We start from the raw sequence: 27,918 nt of genomic DNA, 5'->3' as shown, positions 1-27,918 counted from the left end.
CACCCCAACTCCCTGTCCCTGCCCGGAGCCCCCTGCCGCACCTGAACCCCCATTTCTGGCCTCACCCCCAGTTAGAGCCCTCTCCCCTCCCCCCACACCCCAACTCCCTGTCCCTGCCCGGAGCCCCCTGCCGCACCTTAACCCCTCATTTCTGGCCTCACCCCCAGTTAGGCCCTCCCCCCTCCCCCCTGCACCCCAATCCCTGTCCCTGCCCGGAGCCCCCTGCCGCACCTGAACCCCTCATTTCTGGCCTCAACCCCAGTTAGAGCCCTCCCCCTCCCCCCGCACCCCAACTCCCTGTCCCTGCCCGGAGCCCCCGGCCGCACCTGAACCCCTCATTTCTGGCCTCACCCCCAGTTAGAGCCCTCCCCCCTCCCCCCGCACCCCAACTCCCTGTCCCTGCCCGGAGCCCCCTGCCCGCACCTGAACCCCTCATTTCTGGCCTCACCCCCAGTTAGAGCCCTCCCCCCTACCCCCCTCACCCCACTCCCTGTCCCTGCCCAGAGCCCCCTCCGCACCTGACCCCTCTTTCTGGCCTCACCCCCATTAGAGCCCTCCCCCGCACCCACCCCAACTCCCTGTCCCTGCCCGGAGCCCCTGCCGCACCTGAACCCCTCATTCTGGCCTCACCCCCAGTTAGAGCCCTCCCCCCTCCCCCTGCACCCCAACTCCCTGTCCCTGCCCGGAGCCCCCTGCCGCACCTGAACCCCTCATTTCTGGCCTCACCCCCAGTTAGAGCCCTCTCCCCTCCCCCCCCGCACCCCAACTCCCTGTCCCTGCCCGGAGCCCCCTGCCGCACCTGAACCCCTCATTTCTGGCCTCACCACCAGTTAGAGCCCTCTCCCCCCCCCCGCACCCCAACTCCCTGTCCCTGCCCGGAGCCCCCTGCCGCACCTGAACCCCTCATTTCTGGCCTCACCCCCAGTTAGAGCCCTCCCCCTGCACCCCAACTCCCTGTCCCTGCCCGGAGCCCCCTGCCGCACCTGAACCCCTCATTTCTGGCCTCACCCCCAGTTAGAGCCCTCCCCCCACCCCAACTCCCTGTCCCTGCCCGGAGCCCCCTCCCGCACCTGAACCCCTCATTTCTGGCCTCACCCCCAGTTAGGGCCCTCCCGCCGCACCCCAACTCCCTGTCCCTGCCCGGAGCCCCCTGCCGCACCTGAACCCCTCATTTCTGGCCTCACCCCCGTTAGAGCCCTCTCCCCTCCCCCCCGCACCCCAACTCCCTGTCCCGCCCGGAGCCCCCTGCCGCACCTGAACCCCTCATTTCTGGCCTCACCCCCAGTTAGAGCCCTCCCCCCCCCCCCCCACCCCAACTCCCGTCCCTGCCCGGAGCCCCCTGCCACACCTGAACCCCTCATTTCTGGCCTCACCCCCAGTGAGAGCCCTCCCCCCTCCCCCCCCCCACCCCAACTCCCTGTCCCGGCCCGGAGCCCCCTGCCGCACCTGAACCCCTCATTTCTGGCCTCACCCCCAGTTAGAGCCCTCCCCCCTCCCCCCGCACCCCAACTCCCTGTCCCTGCCCGGAGCCCCCTGCCGCACCTGAACCCCTCATTTCTGGCCTCACCCCCAGTTAGAGCCCTCCCCCCTCCCCCCGCACCCCACTCCCTGTCCCTGCCCGGACCCCCTGCCGCACCTGAACCCCGCATTTCTGGCCTCACCCCCAGTTAGAGCCCTCTCCCCCCCCCCCCGCACCCCAACTCCCTGTCCCTGCCCGGAGCCCCCTGCCGCACCTGAACCCCTCATTTCTGGCCTCACCCCCAGTTAGAGCCCTCTCCCCTCCCCCCGCACCCAAACTCCCTGTCCCTGCCCGGAGCCCCCTGCCGCACCTGAACCCCTCATTTCTGGCCTCTACCCCACTTAGAGCCCTCCCCCTCCCCCCGCACCCCAACTCCCTGTCCCTGCCCGGAGCCCCCCTGCCGCACCTGAACCCCTCATTTCTGGCCTCACCCCCAGTTAGAGCCCTCTCCCCTCCCCCCTGCACCCCAACTCCCTGTCCCTGCCCGTAGCCCCCTGCCGCACCTGAACCCCTCATTTCTGGCCTCACCCCCAGTTAGAGCCCTCACCCCCCCCCCCGCACCCCACTCCCTGTCCCTGCCCGGAGCCCCCTGCCGCACCTGAACCCCTCATTTCTGGCCTCACCCCCAGTTAGAGCCCTCCCCCCGCACCCCACTCCCTGTCCCTGCCCGAGCCCCCTGCCGCACCTGAACCCCTCATTTCTGGCCTCACCCCCAGTTAGAGCCCTCCCGCCTCCCCCCTGCACCCCAACTCCCTGTCCCTGCCCGGAGCCCCCTGCCGCACCTGAACCCCTCATTTCTGGCCTCCCCCCCAGTTATAGCCCTCCCCCCTCCCCCCGCACCCCAACTCCCTGTCCCTGCCCGGAGCCCCCTGCCGCACCTGAACCCCTCATTTCTGGCCTCACCCCCAGTTAGAGCCCTCCCCCTGCACCCCCACTCCCTGTCCCTGCCCGGAGCCCCCTGCCGCACCTGAACCCCTCATTTCTGGCCTCACCCCCAGTTAGAGCCCTCTCCCCGCACCCCAACTCCTGTCCTGCCAGAGCCCCTCCCGCACATGAACCCTCATTTCTGGCCTCACCCCCAGTTAGAGCCTCCCGCCGCAACCCAAACTCCTGTCCCTGCCGGAGCCCCTGCCGCACCTGAACCCCTCATTTCTGGCCTAACCCAGTTCGAGCCCTCCACCCTCCCCCCCGCACCCCAACTCCCTGTCCCTCGCCCGAGCCCCCTGCCCGAACCTGAAAACCCCTCATTGTCTTGTCCTCACCCCCAGTTAGAGGCCCTCTCCCTCCCACCCGCAACCCCAACGCCCTGTCCCTGCCCGGAGCCCCTGCGCCCCTGAACCCATCATGTTCTGGCCTCACCCCCAGTTAGAGCCCTCTCCCCCCCCCCCCCCCCCACCCCACACTCCCCTGTCCTGCCCGAGCCCTCCCCTGCCGCAACCTGAAACCCCTAATTTCTGGCCTCACCCCCAGTTAGAGCCCTCCCCGCCTCCCCCCCGCACCCCAACTCCTGTCCCTGCCCCGAGCCCCCTCCCGCACCTGAACCCCTCATTCGGCCTCACCCCCCAGTTAGAGCCCTCCCCCCTCCCCCCCGCACCCCAACTCCCTGTCCCTGCCCGGAGCCCCCTGCCGCACCTGAACCCCTCATTTCTGGCCTCACCCCCAGTTAGAGCCCTCGCCCCTCCCACCCGCACCCCAACTCCCTGTCCCTGCCCTGAGCCCCCTGCCGCACCTGAACCCCTCATTTCTGGCCTCACCCCCAGTTAGAGCCCTCCCCCTCCCCCCGCACCCCAACTCCCTGTCCCTGCCCGGAGCCCCCTGCCGCACCTGAACCCCTCATTTCTGGCCTCACCCCCAGTTAGAGCCCTCTCCCCTCCCCCCCGCACCCCAACTCCCTGTCCCTGCCCGGAGCCCCCTGCCGCACCGGAACCCCTCATTTCTGGCCTCACCCCCAGTTAGAGCCCTCCCCCCTCCCCCCGCACCCCAACTCCCTGTCCCTGCCCGGAGCCCCCTGCCGCACCTGAACCCCGCATTTCTGGCCTCACCCCCGTTAGAGCCCTCCCCCCTCCCCCCCCGCACCCCAACTCCCTGTCCCTGCCCGGAGCCCCCTGCCGCACCTGAACCCCTCATTTCTGGCCTCACCCCCAGTTAGAGCCCTCCCCCCTCCCCCCTGCACCCCAACTCCCTGTCCCTGCCCGGAGCCCCCTGCCGCACCTGAACCCCTCATTTCTGGCCTCACCCCCAGTTAGAGCCCTCCCCCCTCCCCCGCACCCCAACTCCCTGTCCCTGCCCAGAGCCCCCTGCCGCACCTGACCCCTCATTTCTGGCCTCACCCCCAGTTAGAGCCCTCCCCCCGCACCCCAACTCCCTGTCCCTGCCCAGAGCCCCCTCCCGCACCTGAACCCCTCATTTCTGACCTCACCCCCAGTTAGAGCCCTCTCCCCTCCCCCCCGCACCCCAACTCCCTGTCCCTGCCCGGAGCCCCTGCCGCACCTGAACCCCTCATTTCTGGCCTCACCCCCAGTTAGAGCCCTCCCCCCGCACCCCAACTCCCTGTCCCTGCCCGGAGCCCCCTGCCGCACCTGAACCCCTCATTTCTGGCCTCACCCCCAGTTAGAGCCCTCCCGCCTCCCCCCCGCACCCCAACTCCCTGTCCCTGCCCGGAGCCCCCTGCCGCACCTGAACCCCTCATTTCTGGCCTCACCCCCAGTTAGAGCCCTCCCCCCTCCTCCGCACCCAACTCCCTGTCCTTGCCCGGAGCCCCCTGCCGCACCTGAACCCCTCATTTCTGGCCTCACCCCCAGTTAGAGCCCTCTCCCCTCCCCCCGCACCCCAACTCCCTGTCCCTGCCCGGAGCCCCCTGCCGCACCTGAACCCCTCATTTCTGGCCTCACCCCCCAGTTAGAGCCCTCCCCCCTCCCCCCGCACCCCAACTCCCTGTCCCTGCCCGGAGCCCCCTGCCGCACCTGAACCCCTCATTTCTGGCCTCACCCCCAGTTAGAGCCCTCCCCCGCCCCCCCGCACCCCAACTCCCTGTCCCTGCCCGGAGCCCCCTGCCGCACCTGAACCCCTCATTTCTGGCCTCACCCCCAGTTAGAGCCCTCCCCCCTCCCCCCTGCACCCCAACTCCCTGTCCCTGCCCGGAGCCCCCTGCCGCACCTGAACCCCTCATTTCTGGTCTCACCCCCCAGTTAGAGCCCTCCCCCTCCCCCGCACCCCAACTCCCTGTCCCTGCCCGGAGCCCCCCTGCCGCACCTGAACCCCTCATTTCTGGCCTCACCCCCGTTAGAGCCCTCCCCCTCCCCCCCGCACCCCAACTCCCTGTCCCTGCCCGGAGCCCCCTGCCGCACCTGAACCCCTCATTTCTGGCCTCACCCCCAGTTAGAGCCCTCCCCCCTCCCCCCCGCACCCAAACTCCCTGTCCCTGCCCGAGCCCTGCCGCACCTGAACCCTCATTTCTGGCCTCACCCACAGTTAGAGCCCTACCCTACCCCCCGCACCCAACTCCTGTCCTGCCGGAGCCCCCTGCCGCACCTGAACCCCTCATTTCTGCCTCACCACCAGTTAGAGCCCTCTCCCCTCCCCCGCACCCCAACTCCCTGTCCCTGCCCGGCGCCCCCTGCCGCACCTGAACCCTCATTTCTGGCCTCACCCCCCAGTTAGAGCCCTCTCCCACTCCCCCCGCCACCCCAACTCCCTGTCCCTGCCCGGAGCCCCCTGCCGCACCTGAACCCCTCATTTCTGGCCTCACCCCCAGTTAGAGCCCTCTCCCCTCCCCCCCCGCACCCCAACTCCCTGTCCCTGCCCGGAGCCCCCTGCCGCACCTGAACCCCTCATTTCTGGCCTCACCCCCAGTTAGAGCCCTCCCCCCGCACCCCAACTCCCTGTCCCTGCCCGGAGCCCCCTGCCGAACCTGAACCCCTCATTTCTGGCCTCACCCCCAGTTAGAGCCCTCCCCTCCCCGCACCCCAACTCCCTGTCCCTGCCCAGAGCCCCCTCCCGCACCTGAACCCCTCATTTCTGGCCTCACCCCCAGTTAGAGCCCTCCCCCCTCCCCCCGCACCCCAACTCCCTGTCCCTGCCCGGAGCCCCCTGCCGCACCTGAACCCCTCATTTCTGGCCTCACCCCCAGTTAGAGCCCTCTCCCCTCCCCCCGCACCCCAACTCCCTGTCCCTGCCCGGAGCCCCCCTTCCGCACCTGAACCCCTCATTTCTGGCCTCACCCCCAGTTAGAGCCCTTCCTCCCACCCCCCGCACCCCAACTCCCTGTCCCTGCCCGGGCCCCCTGCCGCACCTGAACCCCTCATTTCTGGCCTCCCCCCCAGTTAGAGCCCTCCCCCGCACCCCAACTCCCTGTCCTTGCCCGGAGCCCCCTGCCGCACCTGAACCCCTCATTTCTGGCCTCACCCCCAGTTAGAGCCCTCTCCCCCCCACCCAACTCCCTGTCCCTGCCAGGAGCCCCCTGCCGCACCTGAACCCCTCATTTCTGGCCTCACCCCCAGTTAGAGGCCCGCCCCCTCCCCCCGCACCCCAACTCCCTGTCCCTGCCCGGAGCCCCCTGCCGCACCTGAACCCCTCATTTCTGGCCTCACCCCCAGTTAGAGCCCTCCCCCCTCCCCCCGCACCCCAACTCCCTGTCCCTGCCCGGAGCCCCCTGCCGCACCTGAACCCCTCATTTCTGGCCTCACCCCCCAGTTAGAGCCCTCTCCCCTCCCCCCCCGCACCCCAACTCCCTGTCCCTGCCTGGAGCCCCCTGCCGCACCTGAACCCCTCATTTCTGGCCTCACCCCCAGTTAGAGCCCTCCCGCCTCCCCCCCGCACCCCAACTCCCTGTCCCTGCCCGGAGCCCCCTGCCGCACCTGAACCCCTCATTTCTGGCCTCACCCCCAGTTAGAGCCCTCTCCCCTCCCCCCCGCACCCCAACTCCCTGTCTCTGCCCGGAGCCCCCTGCCGCACCTGAACCCCTCATTTCTGGCCTCACCCCCAGTAGAGCCCTCCCCCTCCCCCCGCACCCCAACTCCCTGTCCCTGCCCGGAGCCCCCTGCCGCACCTGAACCCCTCATTTCTGGCCTCACCCCCAGTTAGAGCCCTCTCCCCTCCCCCCCGCACCCCAACTCCCTGTCCCTGCCCGGAGCCCCCTGCCGCACCTGAACCCCTCATTTCTGGCCTCACCCCCAGTTTGAGCCCTCTCCCCTCCCCCCCCCGCACCCCAACTCCCGGTCCCTGCCTGGAGCCCCCTGCCGCACCTGAACCCCTCTTTCTGGCCTCACCCCAGTTAGAGACCTCTCCCCTCCCCCCCGCCCCCGCACCCACCCCTCCCTGTCCCTGCCCGGAGCCCCCCCTGCCGCACCTGACTGAACCCCTCATTTCTGGCCTCACCCCCAGTTAGAGCCCTCTCCCCTCCCCCCCCCCCCGCACCCCAACCCCCTGTCCCTGCCCGGAGCCCCCTTCCGCACCTGAACCCCTCATTTCTGGCCTCACCCCCAGTTAGAGCCCTCCCCCCTCCCCCCCGCACCCCAACTCCCTGTCCCTGCCCGGAGCCCCCTCCCGCACCTGACCCCCTCATTTCTGGCCTCACCCCCAGTTAGAGCCCTCCCCCTCCCCCCCCGCACCCCAACTCCCTGTCCCTGCCCGGAGCCCCTCCCGCACCTGAACCCCTCATTTCTGCCTCACCCCCAGTTAGAGCCCTCCCCCCCGCACCCCAACTCCCTGTCCCTGCCCAGAGCCCCCCTCCCGCACCTGAAACCCTCATTTCTGGCCTCACCCCAGTTAGAGCCCTCTCCCCGCCCCCCCGCACCCCAACTCCCTGTCCCTGCCCAGAGCCCCCTCCCGCACCTGAACCCCTCATTTCTGGCCTCACCCCCAGTTAGAGCCCTCCTCCCGCACCCCAACTTCCTGTCCCTGCCCGGAGCCCCCTCCGCACCTGAACCCCTCATTTCTGGCCTCACCCCCAGTTAGAGCCCTCCCCCCTCCCCCCGCACCCCAACTCCCTGTCCCTGCCCGGAGCCCCTCCCGCACCTGAACCCCTCATTTCTGGCCTCACCCCCAGTTAGAGCCCTCCCCCCCCCCCCCGCACCCCAACTCCCTGTCCCTGCCCGGAGCCCCCTCCCGCACCTGAACCCCTCATTTCTGGCCTCACCCCCAGTTAGAGCCCTCCCCCCCGCACCCCAACTCCCTGTCCCTGCCCGGAGCCCCCTCCCGCACCTGAACCCCTCATTTCTGGCCTCACCCCCAGTTAGAGCCCTCCCCCCTCCCCCCGCACCCCAACTCCCGTCCCTGCCCGGAGCCCCCTCCCGCACCTGAACCCCTCATTTCTGGCCTCACCCCCAGTTAGAGCCCTCTCCCCTCCCCCCGCACCCCAACTCCCTGTCCCTGCCTGGAGCCCCCTCCCACACCTGAACCCCTGATTTCTGGCCTCACCCCAGAATCCGCACCCCCAGTTATAGCCCGCACCCCTCCCCAACCTGCTGCCCCAGCCCAGTGAAGGTGAGTGAATGTGGGGGAGAGCCAGCCACTGAGGGCGGGGAATGTAGTGAGGGGCGGGGCCTGAGGGAAGGGATGTGGCAGGGGGTGGGGTATCTGGGAAGGGGCGGGGCTAGGGTGTTTTGTGCGATTAGAAAGTTGGCAACCCTAGCCGGTGCATGGCGCTCCTCACCCTGGTGCCCAAGGGAGCGTGGCCTTTGCATTGGCAGGGCGAGGATAGCGACACAGATAAACCTGAACATCTACCAACCTGAGTGTGCAGAGCTGCCCTGGCTGCGCTTAGCAGACTGTGTTCGGGTTTGTTTTAAGACCATTTGTGTATTTTGACATATGATGTGGACAATTTGTGTTTTAATGGATATAAAGATTTAACTTTTTGAATTGCAGTGTCTACTGTCATGAAATAATTATTGCCCCCACTTAATTTCCAATAACTGTGAAAATTTAAATCAATAAAAAATTTTAAAAGTTTCAAAATAAACATCACTATTATCCCTCAAAATTGTAAAAAAATAAAAATAAAATTCTGCCATGCTTATATATATTATACTATGCATTATCTAGTTAGATATTATATTCTATTTAATAGAACATTATATTGTAAAATCAAAGGGACTTTATGAAACCAATACAATAATTCAGGACTAATGCTTTCAGGAACAACAGTGTTTCTGGAAAAAGAACAGGAGTACTTGTGGCACCTTAGAGACTAACAAATTTATTTGAGCATAAGCTTTCGTGAGCTACAGCTCACTTCATCGGATGCATGCAGTGTTCCTGGACTTACTGTATTTTCACTGTTGGATACTGAAAGACAACGAGGAGGCTCAAAATACTATGAGGAGCCAAGATCTTACATCACATCAGCCTTGTAAATGATACCCCAAGGTGTTAAACACATCACACCCTAATCACAATGTTCTGGCTCTCCAAATTTATTTAATCTCTTTTTTAGGAGCTACTTTAATCCTGTTTCCTGCTACTGTTTTGTTCTTGCTATGGCAGAGCAGCAAAATGTCAGCTTCTGTTCCTTTTCAGAATGAGGCCTTATGGAAATTTCAGCTGCAACCATGCAATTTTGTGAACCTGAGTGGTTTTTCACCCCGTCTATATGTGCTTTCTTTGATCACCTTCACAATCAGCAACACAGAATCTAACCCTCTTTCTTGAACATGATCTTGTCACCTTTAGCCATGTGTTTTAAACTGGCTACATTTAGACTTAGTACAGTGTGTAAACATTAAGTGGAAAAATGTCAGGGAAAAAAGGGCAACTGTTGACACCAAAGTCACTGACTTCCTTCTGGTTCTGAGCAAGATTGATGATTAGCTGCTGCGTTGGAAAAGTTCTTTTGGTGAGGCACATTCTGTCTTAGCAATGGTTATAATTTAAGAACGTTCTGTTCTTGTAAAGTACAAGGTCAGGATAATCTCTTAATGAACAGTCTTCTCCCATAACGTAAAAATGAAAATATTTTATCATCTTCTAAGAACATTCTTTTCTCTATGTTTATATATATATATATAACTCCGACTAAGTTTAATTTGAATTACATGGTCAAATTTCCTACACTTCTGGATGACAATGTACTCTAGTAACTTTGACATTAAGAAGTTGTTCAGCATAGTATCTAAGAATTTGGAAATATTTTATGTGGTCTAGTGTTGATATGGATTATTTACTAGTTAGATTACAGAATTTGTATAAGAAGCATATTTTGGCTGACATTTTTGGAAAAAAAAAAAAAAAAAAAGATCAGCCCGAGGCAGACACCTGGCATAGAGAGTGTCAGACAGCTCACCAAAGCTGGAACATTTTGGCTGACATTTTTGGGGGGGGGGGGAAAAAAAGGTCAACCCGAGGCAGACACCTGGCATAGAAAGCGTCAGCCTTGCTCATCATATTTGGCAATGTTACAAGAAACAGAAAACAGGGTGTTACAATTGGAAGTGTCAAGCAACAATAATAAGAAGTGGTGCTGCCAGCGCTGCCTATAACATACTACTTGAACAGCTAGTATGTAATATACATTAGAGATGCAATACATCAGATCTTGAAAAATATAATTTTGCTTCTCACCGTCCTTTTCTTTTATTTGCCCACTTCAATTCCAATATGATTTTAGCAACCACAATCTCATAAGCATACAATCACAGGACTGGACGGGACCTTGAGAAGTCATCTAGTTCAGTCCCCTGAATTCATGGCAAAGCTAAGTATTATCAGTGAGATCTAGAATTGTGGAACATGAATCTGTCCAAATCAGAATGGCACCGTGGATAGGTTTAAAGCAGTGGAAAAATCGAGTCTTATTAGTTTGCGTCATCATAAACATAATATCAAGTATACTGCTTGATCTCTCAGCCAACAGGAACAGCCTTCAGAGACGGCCATAAATGGAGCTGAGGGTGCTCAGCGCCTGGCAAGACTGGCTCAGTGAGTAGGTCTATTACAATGGAAGCTCGGCGTTAGTAGAATTCAAGTGAGCAGAGCCTAGATTTGTTAACCTAGGACTTGGGTGTCTACACTCATTTGTAAGCCTGGGTTAGGAATTGTTGAACCCTGAATGCCAACCTGGGAGGGGTGGTTGAATCCCACCACCCATATCCAGACTTCCTAGTGTCCCCCTCCCCCAAAAATATGGCCACTCCAGCCTTTTGTTCATGGTGCAGCATGGGAAAACTTGACTGTCCACCAACCTTGACTGTTCAGAGGACAAAGGAAGCCAGACTGTGGGATACTTCTGGCAGACTCCCAGAGCATGAGTCCAGTGGGCTGTGTGTACACTGCAAAGTAATAGGGCTAAAACCCTGGGTCCTGGCTGGACTCAGGCTTAGAGCCTCCACCCCTGTGGGACCCTGAGGCGGAGCCTTGGGTTAGTGTGATTTGTGTGTAGATAGAAGGAGGGGTTAGGCCTGAGCCTAAATTTGAACTTACACTGAAAAGAAAAAAAAAATCCAGCAAGAGGGTGGGGGCTCAGAACCTAGCCTCCAGCCCAAGTGGGAGTGTCTACACTGATGTTTTTAGCCCCGTAGTGCAAGTCCTGTGAGTCCATGTCAGATGACATGAGCTCTGAGACTCACTGTTGCAGGATTTGGTTTGGTTGTTATATTTCAGTGTAGACATACCCTAAATGCCAACATTCTGAGATCTTGGGGTGAAATCCTGGCCTTTTTGAAGTCAACAGCTAAACTCCCATTGACTTCAGTAATATCAAGGTTCCCTCTCAGGGGTCTACGAAGGCTAGAAATGCATATTGACACCATCGGAAAATGGAGAATAAAAGATTCCAGCTTTCTGGTGACCGTCATTAATTCTAGCTAATGGTTCACAATATATCAGACTGGTCCTTCATTGGTAGATTTTCACGCTGATTTGTAATTTAATATAGCAAATGTAGGCCTCAGAATGCTGTCAGCAGGTATACTTAAGGATTCTGGAAATACTGAAACTTCATGCTGAATTCTTGCCAGACTCATTTACAAAATAATTATTATTTTGTTTCTGGTGCTTTCATGAAATGGTTTTAAAGTCACTCAGATATATTTTACTCCCATGTGTTGATTCATGACAGTACTGTAACCGCAGAGTTTGACTAGCTGTTTCATTATTACACACGGAACGGTGTACATGCACTGTAATTAAAGGCTTGTCTGGATATAAATGTTTATTTTCATATATTCATAGATACTAAGGTCAGAAGGGACCATTCTGATCATCTAGTCTGACCTCCTGGACAACGCAGGCCACAGAATCTCACCCACCCACTTCTACGAAAAACCTCACCTATGTCTGAGCTATTGAAGTCCTCAAATTGTGGCTTAAAGACTTCAAGGAGCAGAGAATCCTCCCTCAAGTGATCCATGTCCCATGCTACAGAGGAAGGCGAAAAACCTCCAGGGCCTCTTCCAATCTGCCCTGGAGGAAAATTTCTTCCCGACCCCAAATATGGTGATCAGCTAAACCCTGAGCATATGGGCAAGATTCACCAGCCAGATAATACAGAAAATTCTTTCCTGGGTAACTCAGATCCTACCCATCTAATATCCCATCTCAGGGGATTAGGTCTATTTACCCTGAATATTTAAAGATCAATTAATTACCAAAATCACATTATCCCATCATACCATCTCCTTTGCACAGGTAAAGGCACGATTTTTATTGTTATTCGAATAAAAAGCTCAGAGACCTTGCTTTCATAATGGAGTTGAACTCTGATTTTGTACATGGCACCAAAAAAAAAAAGTGCAGAGTTATTCTGTAACCAGGCATGTGGGGTCAAAGACACCAAAGGGATCAGAAACCTGTAATACAAACAGATAAGCAAAACTGAAATGCCAAGGACAGAGTCTGGTTTCTTCCTAGAAATACCAGAGACAAATCTGGGGAGGCAATGGAGCACAAAGTCATGTGCTACGTTGTGGGTGGAGCCGAAGAGCTCAGGTAAGGGATACAAAGGTGGCAGTCAAAATCTCTGGGGCATAAGGGCTCATTGGAGCCCGCAGGAATCTTTTCCTTTATTTCAGACAGTGGATCAGGCCTTCAGGGAGCCTCGGCCACGCACCATTCCCCTCAGGCACACAACTTACTCCTGTGACCAGGAAGGGGACTTAGGGCAGCTGCACTATTCAGTTGTCAGAGGACTCCTCCTATGGACCTAACACAGGACATGAACCAAACTATCACTGTGGAGCTATTGTACCTGCTCCTGGCTTCAATGGGGGCTGCGGTTGGTCAGTGCCTCTAATTATTAGGCCCCTAAATATGATTTTCCATTCCTCGCTTACATAGGCATTCAAGTTTGGAAACAGAAAAGGAGTACTTGTGGCACCTTAGAGACTAACAAATTTATTTGAGCATAAGCTTTCGTGAGCTACAGCTCACTTGTAGCTCACGAAAGCTTATGCTCAAATAAATTTGTTAGTCTCTAAGGTGCCACAAGTACTCCTTTTCTTTTTGCGAATACAGACTAACACGGCTGCTACTCTGAAGTTTGGAAACGTAAGCTATAGTGCCAAACCCATCATGGCTGGGCTTTAAGACCCCAGTTAGGGCAATATCATTCTGAAATTATAGATGATGATCAGCTTTAGTTGGATAGACCTTGGTGCTGGCTGGTCCATGCTTTCACTTGGTGACTGGTCTGTGTGGGTCAAGATTTTCCCTCAGCCCCTTGATCTTCTGTTGAAGCCAACAAGTGAGGGGTAGGTGACAGAGTTTGGCCCTGTGATGGTGGAGGGAACTGTTTGCTCAGTCTGATGTACACATCACGTATGATCATTTAAAGGGGAAAGAAAAGCCATACAAACTCCCTGGGAATGGGTGATAATGCTGCGTCTGATGCGACAGAGCCCTTATAAATCATACAACTTGAAAGAAGAAGGAAAAAAACACTATAGAAAGCTTGGGAGAGAGAATGTATAAATTACAGCAAATCCCCTGCCTTTTAGCCTTAACCATCTCTCCTCCAGCTAAGTGAGCCTTTATACTCCTAAGGAATGGATTTTGAATGAAAAACTATAATCCTGTTCCCTGCCTGACTGAAGCTGAATGGTAAATCCTATCTGTCTGGGGAGTCTGAGCATTGGCTGGATAAGGTTTTATAGGGACGGGCAGAGAATGCTCTGAATTGCATATAAAGGGAGAACTCAAAGATAAATGATTGCAGGACGCAGCTTCAACACCAAAGAGGTTTCAATTCAAATTGGAAAATGCTGAAGACAGGGAGAGAAGGTGGAGGCTGTGACAACCATTCCCTGACCGTATGCTATTCATGATACCTGGCTGCTAGTAGCCTCGCCATTGATATGGTATCTGGTTTTTCCTTTTTATTCCGCATTCAGTTGTGCACTCAGATGCTAAAATCAGACACATGTAAAAATGCTAATGGCTCCTGTGACATTAATCCCTATTTTCAATATGGCTGACATTAAAACCAATACGTTGGCATTATTATTACATTGCAAAGTTTTACTGATTAATCAGTTAGAGTGTACCTGCAAGGGACCCGATGTGGCTAACTGCAATACTTTTGCTACAGCCCTCCCCCTTTCTCTCCAGTAAATCGCAGAATGGCCTTCTGCCACTATATCACATGGAACAAATAGTTATCCTACCACCTTTTCCTCCGGCGAATATGTCTTACAGCTCTTCCATGTACTGCTATAGTTAACCGACACTATGACAGTGTAACTTGGCATGTTACTTATATGTAGAATGATCAGATAAAAATAACCAAATTCAGATTTGGTGTGTGGGATGCCCAGCACCTCTAAAACAAGGCCTCTTACTTATGTACCTCTTGTATTATTGTAGCAACTTGCATAATGACAGGTTTCAGAGTAGCAGCCGTGTTAGTCTGTATTCGCAAAAAGAAAAGGAGTACTTGTGGCACCTTAGAGACTAACAAATTTATTAGAGCATAAGCTTTCGTGAGCTACAGCTCACTTCATCAGATGCATCCGATGAAGTGAGCTGTAGCTCACGAAAGCTTATGCTCTAATAAATTTGTTAGTCTCTAAGGTGCCACAAGTACTCTTTTTCCTCTTGTATTATTGTTAATAATAATAATTTAGCTATCTCACCTTTCTCCACTTGTATGATGGGGATAATAATATGTCCCTGCCTCCCAGGGGTGTTTTGGACTGTATTTATTAACTCGGTCATGTTTGTAAAGGGCTTTGAGAGCCTCAGCGGGAAGGTGCTATAGCAGTGTTGTTATTATCTACAAACACTGGGCAACACCTGTAATGTGTCTTTTTGTGACAGTGGTGGATTAACACACAGGCCCCTGGGGCCTGTGCCCAGGAGCCCTGGAAAATTCTCATGATGCTAGGGCAGGATGATTTAGCTGCTGCACCCTCTGCTCTGCTGGCTGGGCTTGGGGCAAGGCTTCTTGGATGAGGCAGTGGTGGGATCAGCCAGCGAGTGTGGTCAAGGGAGTAGCAGCAGCCACCACCTCTTCCTCTCCTGCTTATTGTTTTCTTCGCTGCTGCCCACAGCTTCTCGCCACTGCTGGTGACGGGCTCCCCCTGCATCCTGTTGTGCTTCCGGGGTGAAGGAAGATGGGGAACACCAGCTCCTGCTGCATCTCCTCCCGCCCCAAGCTGTCCCGGAATGTCCACTCCCGGCTGGAGTCCTACCGCCCCGAGCTGCACCACTAGGGCATGGACTGCAACCTGTACCTTAAAGTTATGAATAATAGAGTCATCTTCCCTCAGGTTAGGATTATTTCTTTTAATTAAGTTACTTTCTGGACTTGTGCCTATTGTCTTTCAGACCTCTTCGCTGTACAGTCCAAATCTACACTCCACAGTAGAAAAACTGAACAGTAACAGGATCAACAGGTGGAAAAACATGCATAACGGTCAGGTTAAAAAATATTGGGGGAGGTGAAAGAACCATATGTTGACCTGTGGACAACTGATTCGTGAAATGCCAGTGTTGTCCAGATGAGCTGCAAACACCTTTGTGTGCTGGTATGGATAATATCTAGCCATATTAATTTTCTATGTGGCAAAATTGAGCAGTTAATTTAAGCATAATGAACAGGGATATGATTTGCTTTATTAGTAATGCAGTGTGTAAACACTGAATGCAATCTTTATATTAATGCATTTTGATACAGTCTTGTTTTTAATGGGATGTGGGGGGGGGAGGGCAAATGTTCTTTGTGCCCAAGGCTCCAATACATCTTAATCCACCTCTGCTTGTATGGTTTCACATAACGAAGGTTGAGCCACGAAAACCACATCGTGTAACTTTTCTTTAAAAACAGAGTACTAGGTTTCAGTATCTAGTTTTATTCAGATCTCCTTTTTCATACTGATTATGCCAACAACTTGAGTAAATAAATGGAACATTCTTAATGTTCATCTTGGGGGAAAGTTCATTCACCCTGTGTTGTAAATGGAACCAACAGCAGAGGGTGGTGTTATTTTCCAGGACTTTAAAAAACCTATCTATGATTTCCACATGATTACGAGCAGCAGAATGAATCACTGTGTGTGACTTTCAGACCGGCAGAGCAAAGAAGATCTAACTGCTGATGTGAAGTACTGAGAGGAGCTCAGCCAAGCGTCAAAGCTGCAGATGGCAAGATTTACATAAGAAATCTAATTTCCCTTCCTCCAAGAACTACTGGCTTTCTGGTGAGTTCATGTTAGGTATTTTTAAAGGAGATTTTCTTTCTTTTTTCTTTTTTAAGTTAAAATTATGGGATTTTTTTGAGATTTTTGTGTAAAGCCTACATGATACTCTTAAGAAAAGTGGGTGTATCCTTTTATCAATAAGAAAGGGACCCATATTCAAATGTTTAAGCTCTTATGTATAGAAAACCAGAATAATACCGTAATTGAAAAATGTTGTAGATTTGCTCCTAGATTTCTAATTATGCAAAAGTTTAAAAAGTGCCTCCCTGTTTTAATATTTTTTCCTTTAATAAGTTAAACAATTTTGCTCCCAAGTGCTAAAAACTTTGGGTTGAAGTGATTCCATAGTTTAACTTTCTTGGACACAAAAATATTGGCTTCTGTTTACAAGGTATTGCACTGTGTACACAAATTTAGTACTAGAGTTAGGATGAGAGTATTCAGATCCAATATCTGGGATGACATGCAAAATTTAATGCAATTAATACACAACCATCACCATAAACTGAGTCCAGCAGAACAGAGACAAGAAAATACAATTTTCTAAGGTGCTTAATCCCAAAATTTGATTATTGTAATTGCATTATAATATATTGTAGGATGATAGGGCAAGGAGACAGAAAGGACATAAATAATTTTTTATCAGATAGTCCATATAGATGGCCTTTCTGAAGGTTGGACTGAGCCTTTGTTGCCGGTATCAACAAGATAAATCACAGATAGGGTTGGAGGACCTTGACTGCAGACTTCAAGGCCTGCTGGCCAGCTGATCTGATCTGTCAATAGAGTAAAAAAATTGGCATTGCACTTTTATAAGCATCATTGAGAGTTCTACGCCCAGACTGAGCGCAGCATGTCTCCTGCTAAATGGCCTAAAATGTTAAAGCCCAATAAAAGTCAACGTGCAAAATAAAAAGAAAGGGTATATTTGCGACATTCTGGGACAGATTTTGATTGTGCAATATGATGTGCCAACCGGGGGTGGGGTGGGGGGGAATATACTCTTATGGGCCAGATCCTCAGGTCCTAATATCTAGAGCCTGATTTCACAAACTTACTCATATAGTTGATCAAATTGCCTGTATAGGTGCTGGAACTAGGAGTGCTGGGGGTACAGCAGCACCCCCTGGCTTGAAGTGGTTTCCATCATACACAGGGTTTGCAATTTGGTTCAATGGCTCTCAGCACCCCACACACTACAAAATGTTCCAGCACCTGCTTGCATAAGGATTGCTATCATGAGTAAGGTTTTGCAGGACTGGGTGTTGGGTTTGTATAAAATATTCACTATTAATGTGACGGTCTCACCATTTGAGTTTCCACATTTCATTGCAATTTAATAAACAGGTTGCAATGGCATGACAAAACCTGCAACATTCCATAGCACCCGGTTTTGAGTGGAACCCGGAGTTTTTTTGAAATGTGAAAGTCCATGCAAATGAGCATCCGTGTTTTCTCTGAATAGTACAAGGTGTGACTTTTGCATGTTTCAGTGTGAAAATCCAGGTTCTGAAAACAGTAGGAAATTTTGCAGGTGCAATGTCACCCAAAATAACCCGAGGAAAAATGTTCACCAAACAGGATGAAATATTGACCCCATTGTGCACAGGCCTGAAATTAACAAAAGCTAGGAAAATCAGGAAACTGGCTTTCTCTTTCCTGAGTTCACTGAATTGTATCAAAGTATTAAAGGTTTCAGAGTAGCAGCCGTGTTAGTCTGTATCCGCAAAAAGAAAAGGAGTACTTGTGGCACCTTAGAGACTAACAAATTTATTTGAGCATAAGCTTTTATGAGCTACAGCTCACTTCATCAGATGTACCTCTGGACAGTGCATGGGGTCTCAATCACAGACATCATGAGGTGAGTCTCTAATAGGACTGCAAACTTAACTCTGAATTGGTTACGGTGCAGCTCCAGCGAGTCTAGCCCAGTGATCTAAGGCTGTATCTACACTATGAGTTAGCAGTATGATTCCCCTGTTTGTATACACACATTTGCATTGGAGCTCATTGAGCTAATGTAAGTGTACAAAGCAGTATAACCACTGAGGCTTAGCTGTGCCAAGTACAAACCTGCCTGAACCCTGTGGGTATGTACTCAGCCTGGCTAAGCGGTACCTTCACTGCCGCTACCCATGCTACCATGGCTACACTGCTGTTTAGATGCACACTCGCTCAATGAGAGGTAGCAGGAGGATGTGTAGTGAGTGAGGGCATTGCATCCCTAACTCGTCGTGTAGACGTAGCCTTAGTGACAGCAACCATGGCTGTGGTTTCAGAGTAGCAGCGATGTTAGTCGGTATCTGCAAAGAGAAAAGGAGGACTTGTTGCACCTTAGAGACTAACAAATTTATTTGAGCATAAGCTTTCGTGAGCTACAGCTCACTTTATCGGATGCATGCAGTGGAAAATACAGTGGGGAGATTTTATATACACAGAGAACAGGAAACAATGGGTGTTACCATACACACTGTAACGAGAGTGATCAGGTAAGGTGAGCTATTACCAGCAGGAGAGGAAAAACAAAAAAACAAAAAAACCCACAACCTTTTGTAGTGATCATCAAGATGGGCCATTTCCAGCAGTTGACAAGAACATGTGAGGAACAGTGGGGAGAGCAGGGGAAATAAACATGGGGAAATAATTTTACTTTGTGTAATGACCCATCCACTCCCAGTCTTTATTTAAGCCTAATTTAATGGTGTCCAGTTTGCAAATTAATTCCAATTCAACAGACTCCAAGGAGAGACTGCTGAATTGGAATTAATTTGCAAATTGGACACCATTAACTTAGGCTTGAATAAAGACTGGGAGTGGACATGTCATTACACAAAGTATAACTATTTCCCCATGTTTATTTCTTCCCTCCTTCCCCCCCCCCCACTGTTCCTCACATTTGCTTGTTCTTTCTATGGTGAATGATCTATATGTAGGCGTATAAACTTAATGGAAAGTGTGGTAACACATACGTCCCTACAGGGGTTTTAGGGGTTTCATTCTCTAAAAGGCAATGCTATTGTAAAACATAACATTGCAGAATCCCATTTGCATATGTACTGCCTATAGCATGACTTTCTGTCATGAGGAAATGAGCCTGCATGCTTAGCTGGCCATAAAATATGAACTTGGAATTGTTAAGACATTGTAATCCATGACCTATGGCCAGAAAAAAGCAATCGCTAGGTGAATAACCAGTAGGACAAATTTTTCATGTAATAGTCAGGAGGGTCCTTATAAACATTCATTGAGCAGTATAATGTGTTGGTGAGCAATTGACCAGGGGCAGCTCTGGGGTCAGAAGAAACAACAGGAGCTATTGCAACTTAAAACAAGAGTGTGGAATGGATGCAAAAATGTCTGTGGTTATAATAATAATTAATGAGATATGAAGACAGAGTAGCTCAGGGACTAGTGATGGGACGAAGAGTCATTTACCTAGAGGCAAGTCACAGTTCAAATCCAGAGCAGTTTGGGAATGAAAGTTTTTACCATCTAGTGGACTGAATAAATGAAGTCTCATGGGCTCATTCCAGATCTTAGCAGGCAAGTATCCCCACCTCAATCCCTCCAGATGGGACTGAGGCACGCTGGTGGTGGGACAAACAGACAGAGTGAGTGTAGAAACTGAGGACTTCTTAAGGGGTGGGTGGTGGATGCTCAACCTGCTGAGAGGAGTGAGAGGTGCCTGCTTCTAGGAGCTACTCAAGAAACAAGAGACACCTTCCCATCAGCCTGGTACCAGGAGCTGCCTCCCCCCTCTTCTGATAGCTGAGTTCTCCACTCTCAAGGCTTGGTCACTTCTTCTGCTTTCCTCTGACTAGCAGCAGATGCTCTCACAAGACGTATCTCTGGTGCTGAATGGCAGGGGAGCCAGTGAGGGAAGCAGATGCCACCCGAGGAAGGAACAGAGGAGAAGAGCCTTGCTGGGAAAGGAGCTGGCTCCTGGCAGCAGGCCAAGGGCTGCTCAGGGGACGGCAGCTTCCTGGGTGGCTCTTAGAATCAGCTCTGCATCCCATCCTGTCAGCTTGGCCTGGTGTAATGAGAAAAAAGCAGCACAGAAGTCGAAGCTGGACGTCAGAACATATGACTGAATGGGCTGATTTAGCAGGCAGTGGAATGGGCTGGATCTCCCATTGCTCATGTGTTTAAAATGAGATGGAAGAGGGGCTCAGGTGCTGGACACTGGGAAATGGACATGCTGGCCTAACATCTTTGGTTCTTCTGAGCCTGTTACAGCAGCGACATGGTTTTGCATGGATATGGGCAGTGACCTCTAATACTATCAAACTACGACAACCCAGGTTCTCAGAGTGTCAAGAAAGTATCTATAACCTCTTGGCTTTTTTACTTTCCCAGGTTTCCAAGTACCATACTTCGAAGAAGCCCTCTCCATTTCAGAATAGTACCTACAACTATGAAGTCACTCTGGATAATCCTTTTTCTATTGGTGCAAGGTAGAGTCTTTGCTTGGTGAAAGGACAGTGTGCGGAGCAGCCCCCCCACACCAAGACAGCTCCTTGTCTTGAACTCTTACCCATGTCAGGCTGAGCAGTGGCACTGATAATCAGGGCTACAAAATGAATCACTCTGAGGCATAGTGCTAGGTGCCCTACTTAGATGCACCATTGCTTCCCTACATCTGCATGCCCATTTGCCACATTTGGCTTGAAAACGGGCATTGGCACCTGGAGTGGCTCTTTCAATGCCTATCTGGCCATTGGCAAACACAGGTACTGGTTTGAGTGTGTGCGTGCACACACGATACCTGTGTGTACAAATATAAATGTGCTATTGCAGTCATGTGTTTACACAAGGGGGGCTCTAACTCCTTGATCATTTGGCTGTCTACGTTCTGAGCCATGGGACAGTTCTCCTCTAATCCGTATTGGCGTAAAACTGGAGTAACCTCAGTGACAGTTACTTCCATATTCTGCCCTTAGTTAGGCTGTTGCAATCCCATTGACGTCAGGGTCGTTACCTGAGTGTAATTGTGGGCACAATGTGACCCAAAGTCATTCATTATAGGGATGGGCTTTCTGGAACTGCCCATAGCAGAGATGTGCTAGGACTGAAATACCCAAGATTAGCTAGTGAAACAATAAAAGGTCTAGTAGCTGAACTTGATATTCCCCCCAATACCGAGAGAGCCAGATCACAGATGTAGCTGAGCAGTTGGGTTCTAAGCTGGGGATGTTAATGAGGACATGGATATCCTCTTCCCCCAACAATAGAGCAGCAGCTTATAAAGGACTGCAGTGGATTTCCTTCTGATCTGAAACACTTAGGCTCCTTGGAACAACAACAGGTTCAAATCCCAGGAGAGCTGACTCAGTCCTTCCAAGAGAGGGAAACTGAGCTCCATGCAATTCACTGCTTGTGTGGCTTTTGCATGAGTCCTGTTTGCTCCCCATAGACATTAAAGATTGCTTGACTTGATTACTGTCTGTACCATACTTTGTAGCTAACCGTCCCATCCATACTGGATGACTGTGCTCAAGATCTGGTTTCTTTGCAGGCACAGAGGGTTTTCTCTTTCAAAATGCTAAAGTCAAGCTGTGTTTACAAGCCAGCACAACAGATGAGAATTTACTTTTAGAGGACTGTAATCCCACTTCAGAGTTCCAACACTGGTCTTGGCAAGACAATTCCTTGATCAATCAAGGCACCAGGAAATGTCTGTCTACAGATGAAGCCAACAACGTGCGGTCAAGTCCCTGTGAAAGTGCAGCACATGCAGACTGGGAGTGTGTTAATTTCATGCTGCACCCTGTGGGCAGCACCCAAATGTACCTGACTGCAGATAAGAATAAAGCCACTCTGGCAAATACAAAAAGCCCAAGTTCCCGATGGCGAGTCAGTAGGGGGCAGAGCGTATGCGATCAGAAGCAAGGTAAGCATCAGACACCAAAAAGAAAAGACACTCACTAAACTCATGCAACGCTTGTTTTAATTATATGCAATGAATTTGCTGTGTTCTGCCATCCTGTGTATCACACACAAAGGGGATCCGCAGTGTCAGCCAATCAGCTGAAAAACAACAACACTGTTCACTGGGCAGCATCTCCTGCAGATAACAAAGGGCTTTAACAAGCATGCAGATAGGTATTGATGCTATAGGTCCCATAAGGTGGAAAGTCAACTTCAGATTTCTCAGTTCCTTTAGGTAAAACCTGAGTATAAAAGAACTAGATCTGGTCTCACTGAACTCAAAGGTAAGAGTGCAACTGACTTCCTGATTGGCCATAAGTAAGAAAACCTGACAAATAACAAAGATCTATATGGAGCAATCACAAACATCTCTCTCAGACTCCTGTTCCTGGGATACTCTGAGCCATATTTTTAGCAGTAGACCCTGTTTGCAAGCTCACTTTCGTGCATGCAATGGTCTGTGCCCACAAAACCCCATTTTGCAAACTTGAGTTGCACCCGCACAAGCATAAATGAGAAACAAGAGAAATTCAGCCCTCTGAATCAGCAGCGAGGCGCTTCTATTTTGTGCATTTGCAATGGAAACAGACGTCCCGTCCATCTTTCTGTTTTTTCACAGCAAAGGCAGAAGGCAGTAGATATTTCGCTATGGCTCTTACCAGCGCACAAATGCATGACAAGGTGGAAGACAGTTCTATTCCTGAAATGCCTATGTCTCAAGAACAACTACAGAAGATGTTGTGGTTTTTCCGGAGTGACGATTGTAAGTACCATAAATAAACATGGTAGACGGTCAGGGGCTGCAGAGGAAACAAACATCTGGTTGTGAACCTTGTTGGCTAGAGGCAGATAGCAGGGGAGTTACTCCAGCCGTAGAGGATGGCCAGAAATGGTTTTCCTGTCCCATGAGAATTTATGAGTTTCCAAGATTTTTTTTTACTTGGATGATTTTTAAAACTGGCTCTTTCCCACAAACAATTTCAGTGTTGATAAATCAGCCGTTTCCCAAAACATGTTGCATCAGAAAATTCCTGACTAACTCTCTCCAGAGGTAGCTGCCTATGTTACAAATCTAGGTCCTTCCCTGGCTCTAGCAGGGCCTCTAGAATCAAGAGGCAAATACCAGTGGGATGGGCGACATCTTATTACCGAGATCTCCCTTGCAAATTTCTCCATCCCATGTGGAAATGGCTCCAGTGTGCTGACTGACCTTTCTGCCCAATGGGTCTTCCAGCCATTGGAGCCAAGGTCTGTGATCAGCAGCTGCTTCAGATGAACAGGAGGCAAGGATCGATGTGGGCTGGGCTGAGGACGTACGGTCAATCCCACACCCACTGAGGTCAACGGCAAAGCTCCCTTTGACTTTTGTGGTGCAGGATCAGAGTCCTAGCGCCCAAGGGAAAAAGCCAGGCTATCCTGGGCTGGAGTTGGCTCCAGAGACTGGTACTGAAAACACTGGTATTAAATCCAAAAAAGAGTGCGTAGAAGAGCTCAGGCATGCCATGGAGTTTGATCATCAAATATTAGCTTTTAATGGGCCATATCCCAAAGTCAATGGAGTTTTGACTGAGTGAGGACTTCAGGTCTGGACTGCTCGTGATTACTTGCTGATAGCACACCAGAACAAATAACTTCCCCTCGCTGCTTCAGCCCTAGACTCCCTCCTTCTCTTTGTGTAGAGAGGTTCACCCATTTCGAGGTTTAATTCTGCCAGGTTCTTTTCACTCCTGACAAGCAGCTGCCTTGGGGTGCTCCTGAGTTGGGGTACACAGCCTATGTGATGTGTCCTCAGGAGCAGGCCATGTAAGGGCACGTTAGAGGTCCTGCAGGGTCACAGGGGCTACCCTGCCTTTCACAGCACTTGTGAAATCAACAGGGGCAGAGGGCGCTCATGCATTTTGCGGGAGACATTCAGGCACAGTTAAGTGCCTAAAAACCTCAGAGGATCTGGCCCTTAGGGCTTCAGCAGATCAGGCTCTCATGCAGCAAGCTTATGAAAGAGCTAGTTTTTTTCAGGCATATAGTGTATGCAATGTGGGCCAGATCCTGAGCTGATCATCCTCCGAAGCACCAAGGATGGCCATGGCTGGAGATGAGGAGGCCAGGGCCCTGAGGTGGCAGCGAGCAGTCGCTTTCTCAGGTCCTTGGCTGGCTGGTTCTTGCTCACATGCTCTGGGTCTAACTGATCGTCATAGGTGGAGTTGGGAAGGAATGTTCCCTCAAGTCAGACTGCCAGCGACCTTGGGAGGGGGGTTTTCACCTTCCTCTGCAGCATGTGGGTGCGGGTCGCTTTCCCGGATTACCTGGGTATAGCTCATTAACCATTTCCCTGCTATACCAGGGGCCTGGGACAGTGGTACACCCTCCTGTTCTTTCCCAAAGACACCCAACAGTCTAGCCTCTTGTGGGATGTAATCCGTTGGTCTCATTCGGTGGTTGGGTCAGTGTGCGGGTGCAGGGTGAGGCTGGTGGCCTGGGATCTACAGGAGGTCAGACTGGGTGATCTGATGGGCCTTTCTGGCCTCAAACGCTATGACTCTTTGAAGGGAGCTCAGCACAGGGCCCCTTTGCACTCCCCTAATCCTGCAGCTGATCTGCACCAAACTCATCCACCCTGCACAACTTGGAGCACCCCCAACAGAACTTGGCTGTAATATGGTTGTCCGAATGGCTCTGCACACGCTGACTTCACTTGTCAATACTTCTCCCCGCCAGCATCCACGTGGAATTATTCCATTCTGGTCCTGTCCTTTGTGGTTCTGTTTCTGGGCCTCCTTCTTCTGGGAATAAACATCATGGCAAACAGGTAAGACACACAGAATTTTAGGGGTACAAGGGAGGCTGTAAAAGCCACTGCTGGGGCACAGGGGAGAACAAGGCCATAGAGACACTGGGGCAGCACCTGCAGGAGGGACAGCTGCTAAACCCTGTACAGAATGCTCCATAGATGTTCTCCTGAGCGGAACAAGGCTGTAATCCCCTCAGTGCTTGTCCTTAGAGGCAACCAGGGTAGAGATAACTGGGTTCCCCTTCCTCAGGTGCACAGGCTCTCTGCATGTGTAACGCCAACAGACCCCAGTCATCAGCGGGCGGGATCAAACCTGGAGCCTCTGGAGCTTAAAGCATGAGCCTCTCCCGCATGAGCTAAAAGCCAGCTGGCTGTTAGCTAAGGCTGTAGAGCAAAATCATTTAACTCTCTTTTTAAGTGGTCTCGGTGCCACTAGATGGGACACGCAGGAGGTGTGTGGGTTACACATGCTCCCCCCGACACGCCCACGCATCACCAGCCAGGACACGGCCTGTGGGATTTTGGTTGAGGAACATGCTATTTTAAATGGGATCTTTATTACAATTGGTTTTATGTTGAGGTGATCCAAGAAATCATTCCAGTGGGTGTCCACACAAAGACAGGGCCATTTTCAAACCTACTCCAGTTCTTACTTACCCACTAGGCTGTTAATCTGAATTCACTGCACGGCTGTAGTGACTGAAAGCTGTTGCCATGTGATGGCTGCCGAGTGGCCGGCCGAGAAATTCTTATGATTGTGTGCCAGGCACCAAACAAAATCACTTGCACATCTGAAATATTAAATTAATAAGAGTTAACAGTTTGCATTTCCATCATGCTTTGGACCTATTTCCTGATGTACTGTGCAAAGGCAGGCAGTTGTTATCCCTGTTTTACGGATGAAGTAAATGATGCCTGGAGAGGTTTAGCTTCTTAATACCCCATTCCCACAGTGGAAGAAATCCCAGATCAGTGCTCATTCCTTTAGAACAGGAAGGAAGGCCTAGTGGTCAGTTCAGTTTCTTGTTCTGCTCTACCACCAACTTCTTGTATGACCTTGGGTAAGGCACTTAGCCTTCCTGGTGCCTCAGTTTCCCCATACATAAACTGGAGATAATAGCATGTCTCTAACTCACAGAGCTACGAGGAGAAAAGATCCATTTAAATAAGATTGTGAGGAGCTCAAATACTCTGAAAATTTGGGCTGAATAGGTACCTAAGATAGATAAAGATGCCCCTTTGCCTCGCCTATTCAAAATAATCTTTCACACTGTTTGGGTTCTAGAGCAACAGTAAGATTTAATCATTGTCAGATTCAGCATCAGAGAATGTGTCAACCCTCATAAGCCAGGTTCTGCTGGGATAACAAGTAACAATAACAATAACACCACCCTGCTCTACTAAAACACATTGGTCGGGTACCACAGAGCTGAGAATGAGTCTTCTCCTCAAGCAACAATCTTTGTACCACACTCAGGCTATATAATAATAAGAGTTTTCTCTTCATCTAAAAGAAGAAAGAAGCAACAACAAAGTGTTAGCCATCTGATTTAGACCAGGGATCTCAAACTCGAATTACCAGGAGGGCCACATGAGGACTCGTATGTTGGCCTGAGGGCCGCTGCCCCCACCCCCCATTCTGCCCCCGCCCCTGCCCACGTGGTGCAGCAGGGGGCTCAGGGAAGGGGGTTGGGGTGCAGGAGGGAGTGCGGGGTGCAGCAGTGGGCTCAGGGCAGGGAGTTGGGGTGCGGGGTGCAGGAGGGATTCAGGTTTTGGCCCGGCGCCGCTTACCTTGAACGGCTCCAGGGTGGCAGGGATGTGCACCGGGGCCAGGGTAGGCTTCCTGGCACTGGCCCCAGCCCCATGCTGCTCCACTCTGCTCCACTTCACACGGTGCCACCAGCAGCTGCTGGAGCCAGCAAGCTGGGAGCTGTGGCCCTGGGGAGAGGCGGTGACAAACAGCTAGGGGCTGTAGGGACAGGCCGCCGAGAGTAAGGGGGGGCATGCCTGGGGGGCACATGACTCAAGCTGTTGGGGGGGGGACAAAGCTTTAAATTGTGTCCCCCCTCAGCAGGCACCAGTTGTCTCTGACAGAAGTCCCTAGCACCACTATCCCTGCCCCAGGGCAGAAGCCCTGAGCTTCCCCCCCACCCCCCAGTCTGGTGGATGGAGAAGGGACGAGCGGGGCGGCTCTGCGAGCTTCACTTTAACTGTAAAAGAGCTGCATGCGGCTCGCGAGCCATGGTTTGGCCACCCCCGATGTAGACAACTTGGTGTATTATGTTTTCTTGTTGGATTTGCTGTAGTAATATAAACGGCAGCTGTGTGTACTAAAACACGTCACTCCATTTACACGTCCGGATGCCTCTGGGGTTTTCTAAACACCATCAGCGAATGTACGCACCGTGCCGAGCCGTGCATATGCCGATTCCACACCTGCGGCACGGAAGCCTGCGGTTTCACTTCTTGCTTCTTTTTGTATCCCTCCCCATTAGAAATAGGAAGATTATCCTCATGTGTGAACAAGCTGCCAAACCAGCTGAGCCAGAAGCCAAGCCACACCTTGTGGATTTGAAGGAAGATAATAACTTGAATCCTTTCACGCAAGATTTGCTGCCCAAAGGACAAAGACCAGGGGAGGTTTTGGTTCAGTGGAAGGATGGCAGTGTTACAGCCCTGTATGCAGAGAAGTCTGAGGAGGACATGTAACCGCGAGCGCAATCCGAGTCTAGACCCCAGACAAATATTTCATCAAGTGTCATGTAGCTAAATTCACGCTGACTGGAGCTTTGAAAGTTAAGCACAGTTTATCAAGGGGAAATGGCAGAGGAGATTCCTTAGCATGACCTGCTCTTGACTCAGATAGTCTGATCTGGTCCCACCGGCTTTGATGCCAATACGGCCTGATCCTTACCTGCTGCTGTCATTTGGTTCCAAGGCTACTCCTACATGCCAGCTTTGCCCACCCTCTCTCAGCTGTCACTCGCTTCCACTGCAAAACAATTATATGAGCCAAACCAGACAAAGGGGGAGGATTTTACTGCAGTCAGCCA

General features: G+C 52.0%; 2 protein-coding genes across 2 annotated transcripts in view; one reads left to right on the top strand and one right to left on the bottom strand.

The window, feature by feature from the left end:
• MTFMT (mitochondrial methionyl-tRNA formyltransferase) overlaps nucleotides 1-18,294 on the bottom strand; it is a 25,456-nt gene extending 7,162 nt beyond the window's left edge. Inside the window, exon 1 of the mRNA XM_043494687.1 lies at nucleotides 18,268-18,294. Coding sequence (XP_043350622.1) covers nucleotides 18,268-18,294 — 27 coding nt within the window. The remainder of the gene's footprint in view (nucleotides 1-18,267) is intronic.
• On the top strand, nucleotides 15,939-27,918 carry SLC51B (solute carrier family 51 subunit beta). The gene is made up of 6 exons (XM_038419555.2): nucleotides 15,939-16,149; nucleotides 20,506-20,603; nucleotides 21,665-22,039; nucleotides 22,697-22,840; nucleotides 24,793-24,883; nucleotides 27,361-27,918. Exons 2-6 carry the CDS (start codon nucleotides 20,564-20,566, stop codon nucleotides 27,572-27,574), a joined length of 864 nt encoding a protein of 287 aa, XP_038275483.1. The 5' UTR covers nucleotides 15,939-16,149; nucleotides 20,506-20,563; the 3' UTR covers nucleotides 27,575-27,918.

The sequence above is a fragment of the Dermochelys coriacea genome, chromosome 10 (genome assembly GCF_009764565.3).
Source record: "Dermochelys coriacea isolate rDerCor1 chromosome 10, rDerCor1.pri.v4, whole genome shotgun sequence".
In the NCBI taxonomy this organism is placed as follows: Eukaryota; Metazoa; Chordata; order Testudines; family Dermochelyidae; genus Dermochelys; species Dermochelys coriacea.
The sequence above is the reverse complement of the archived record's forward strand: the minus strand, read 5'-3'. Positions and strand labels throughout refer to the sequence as shown.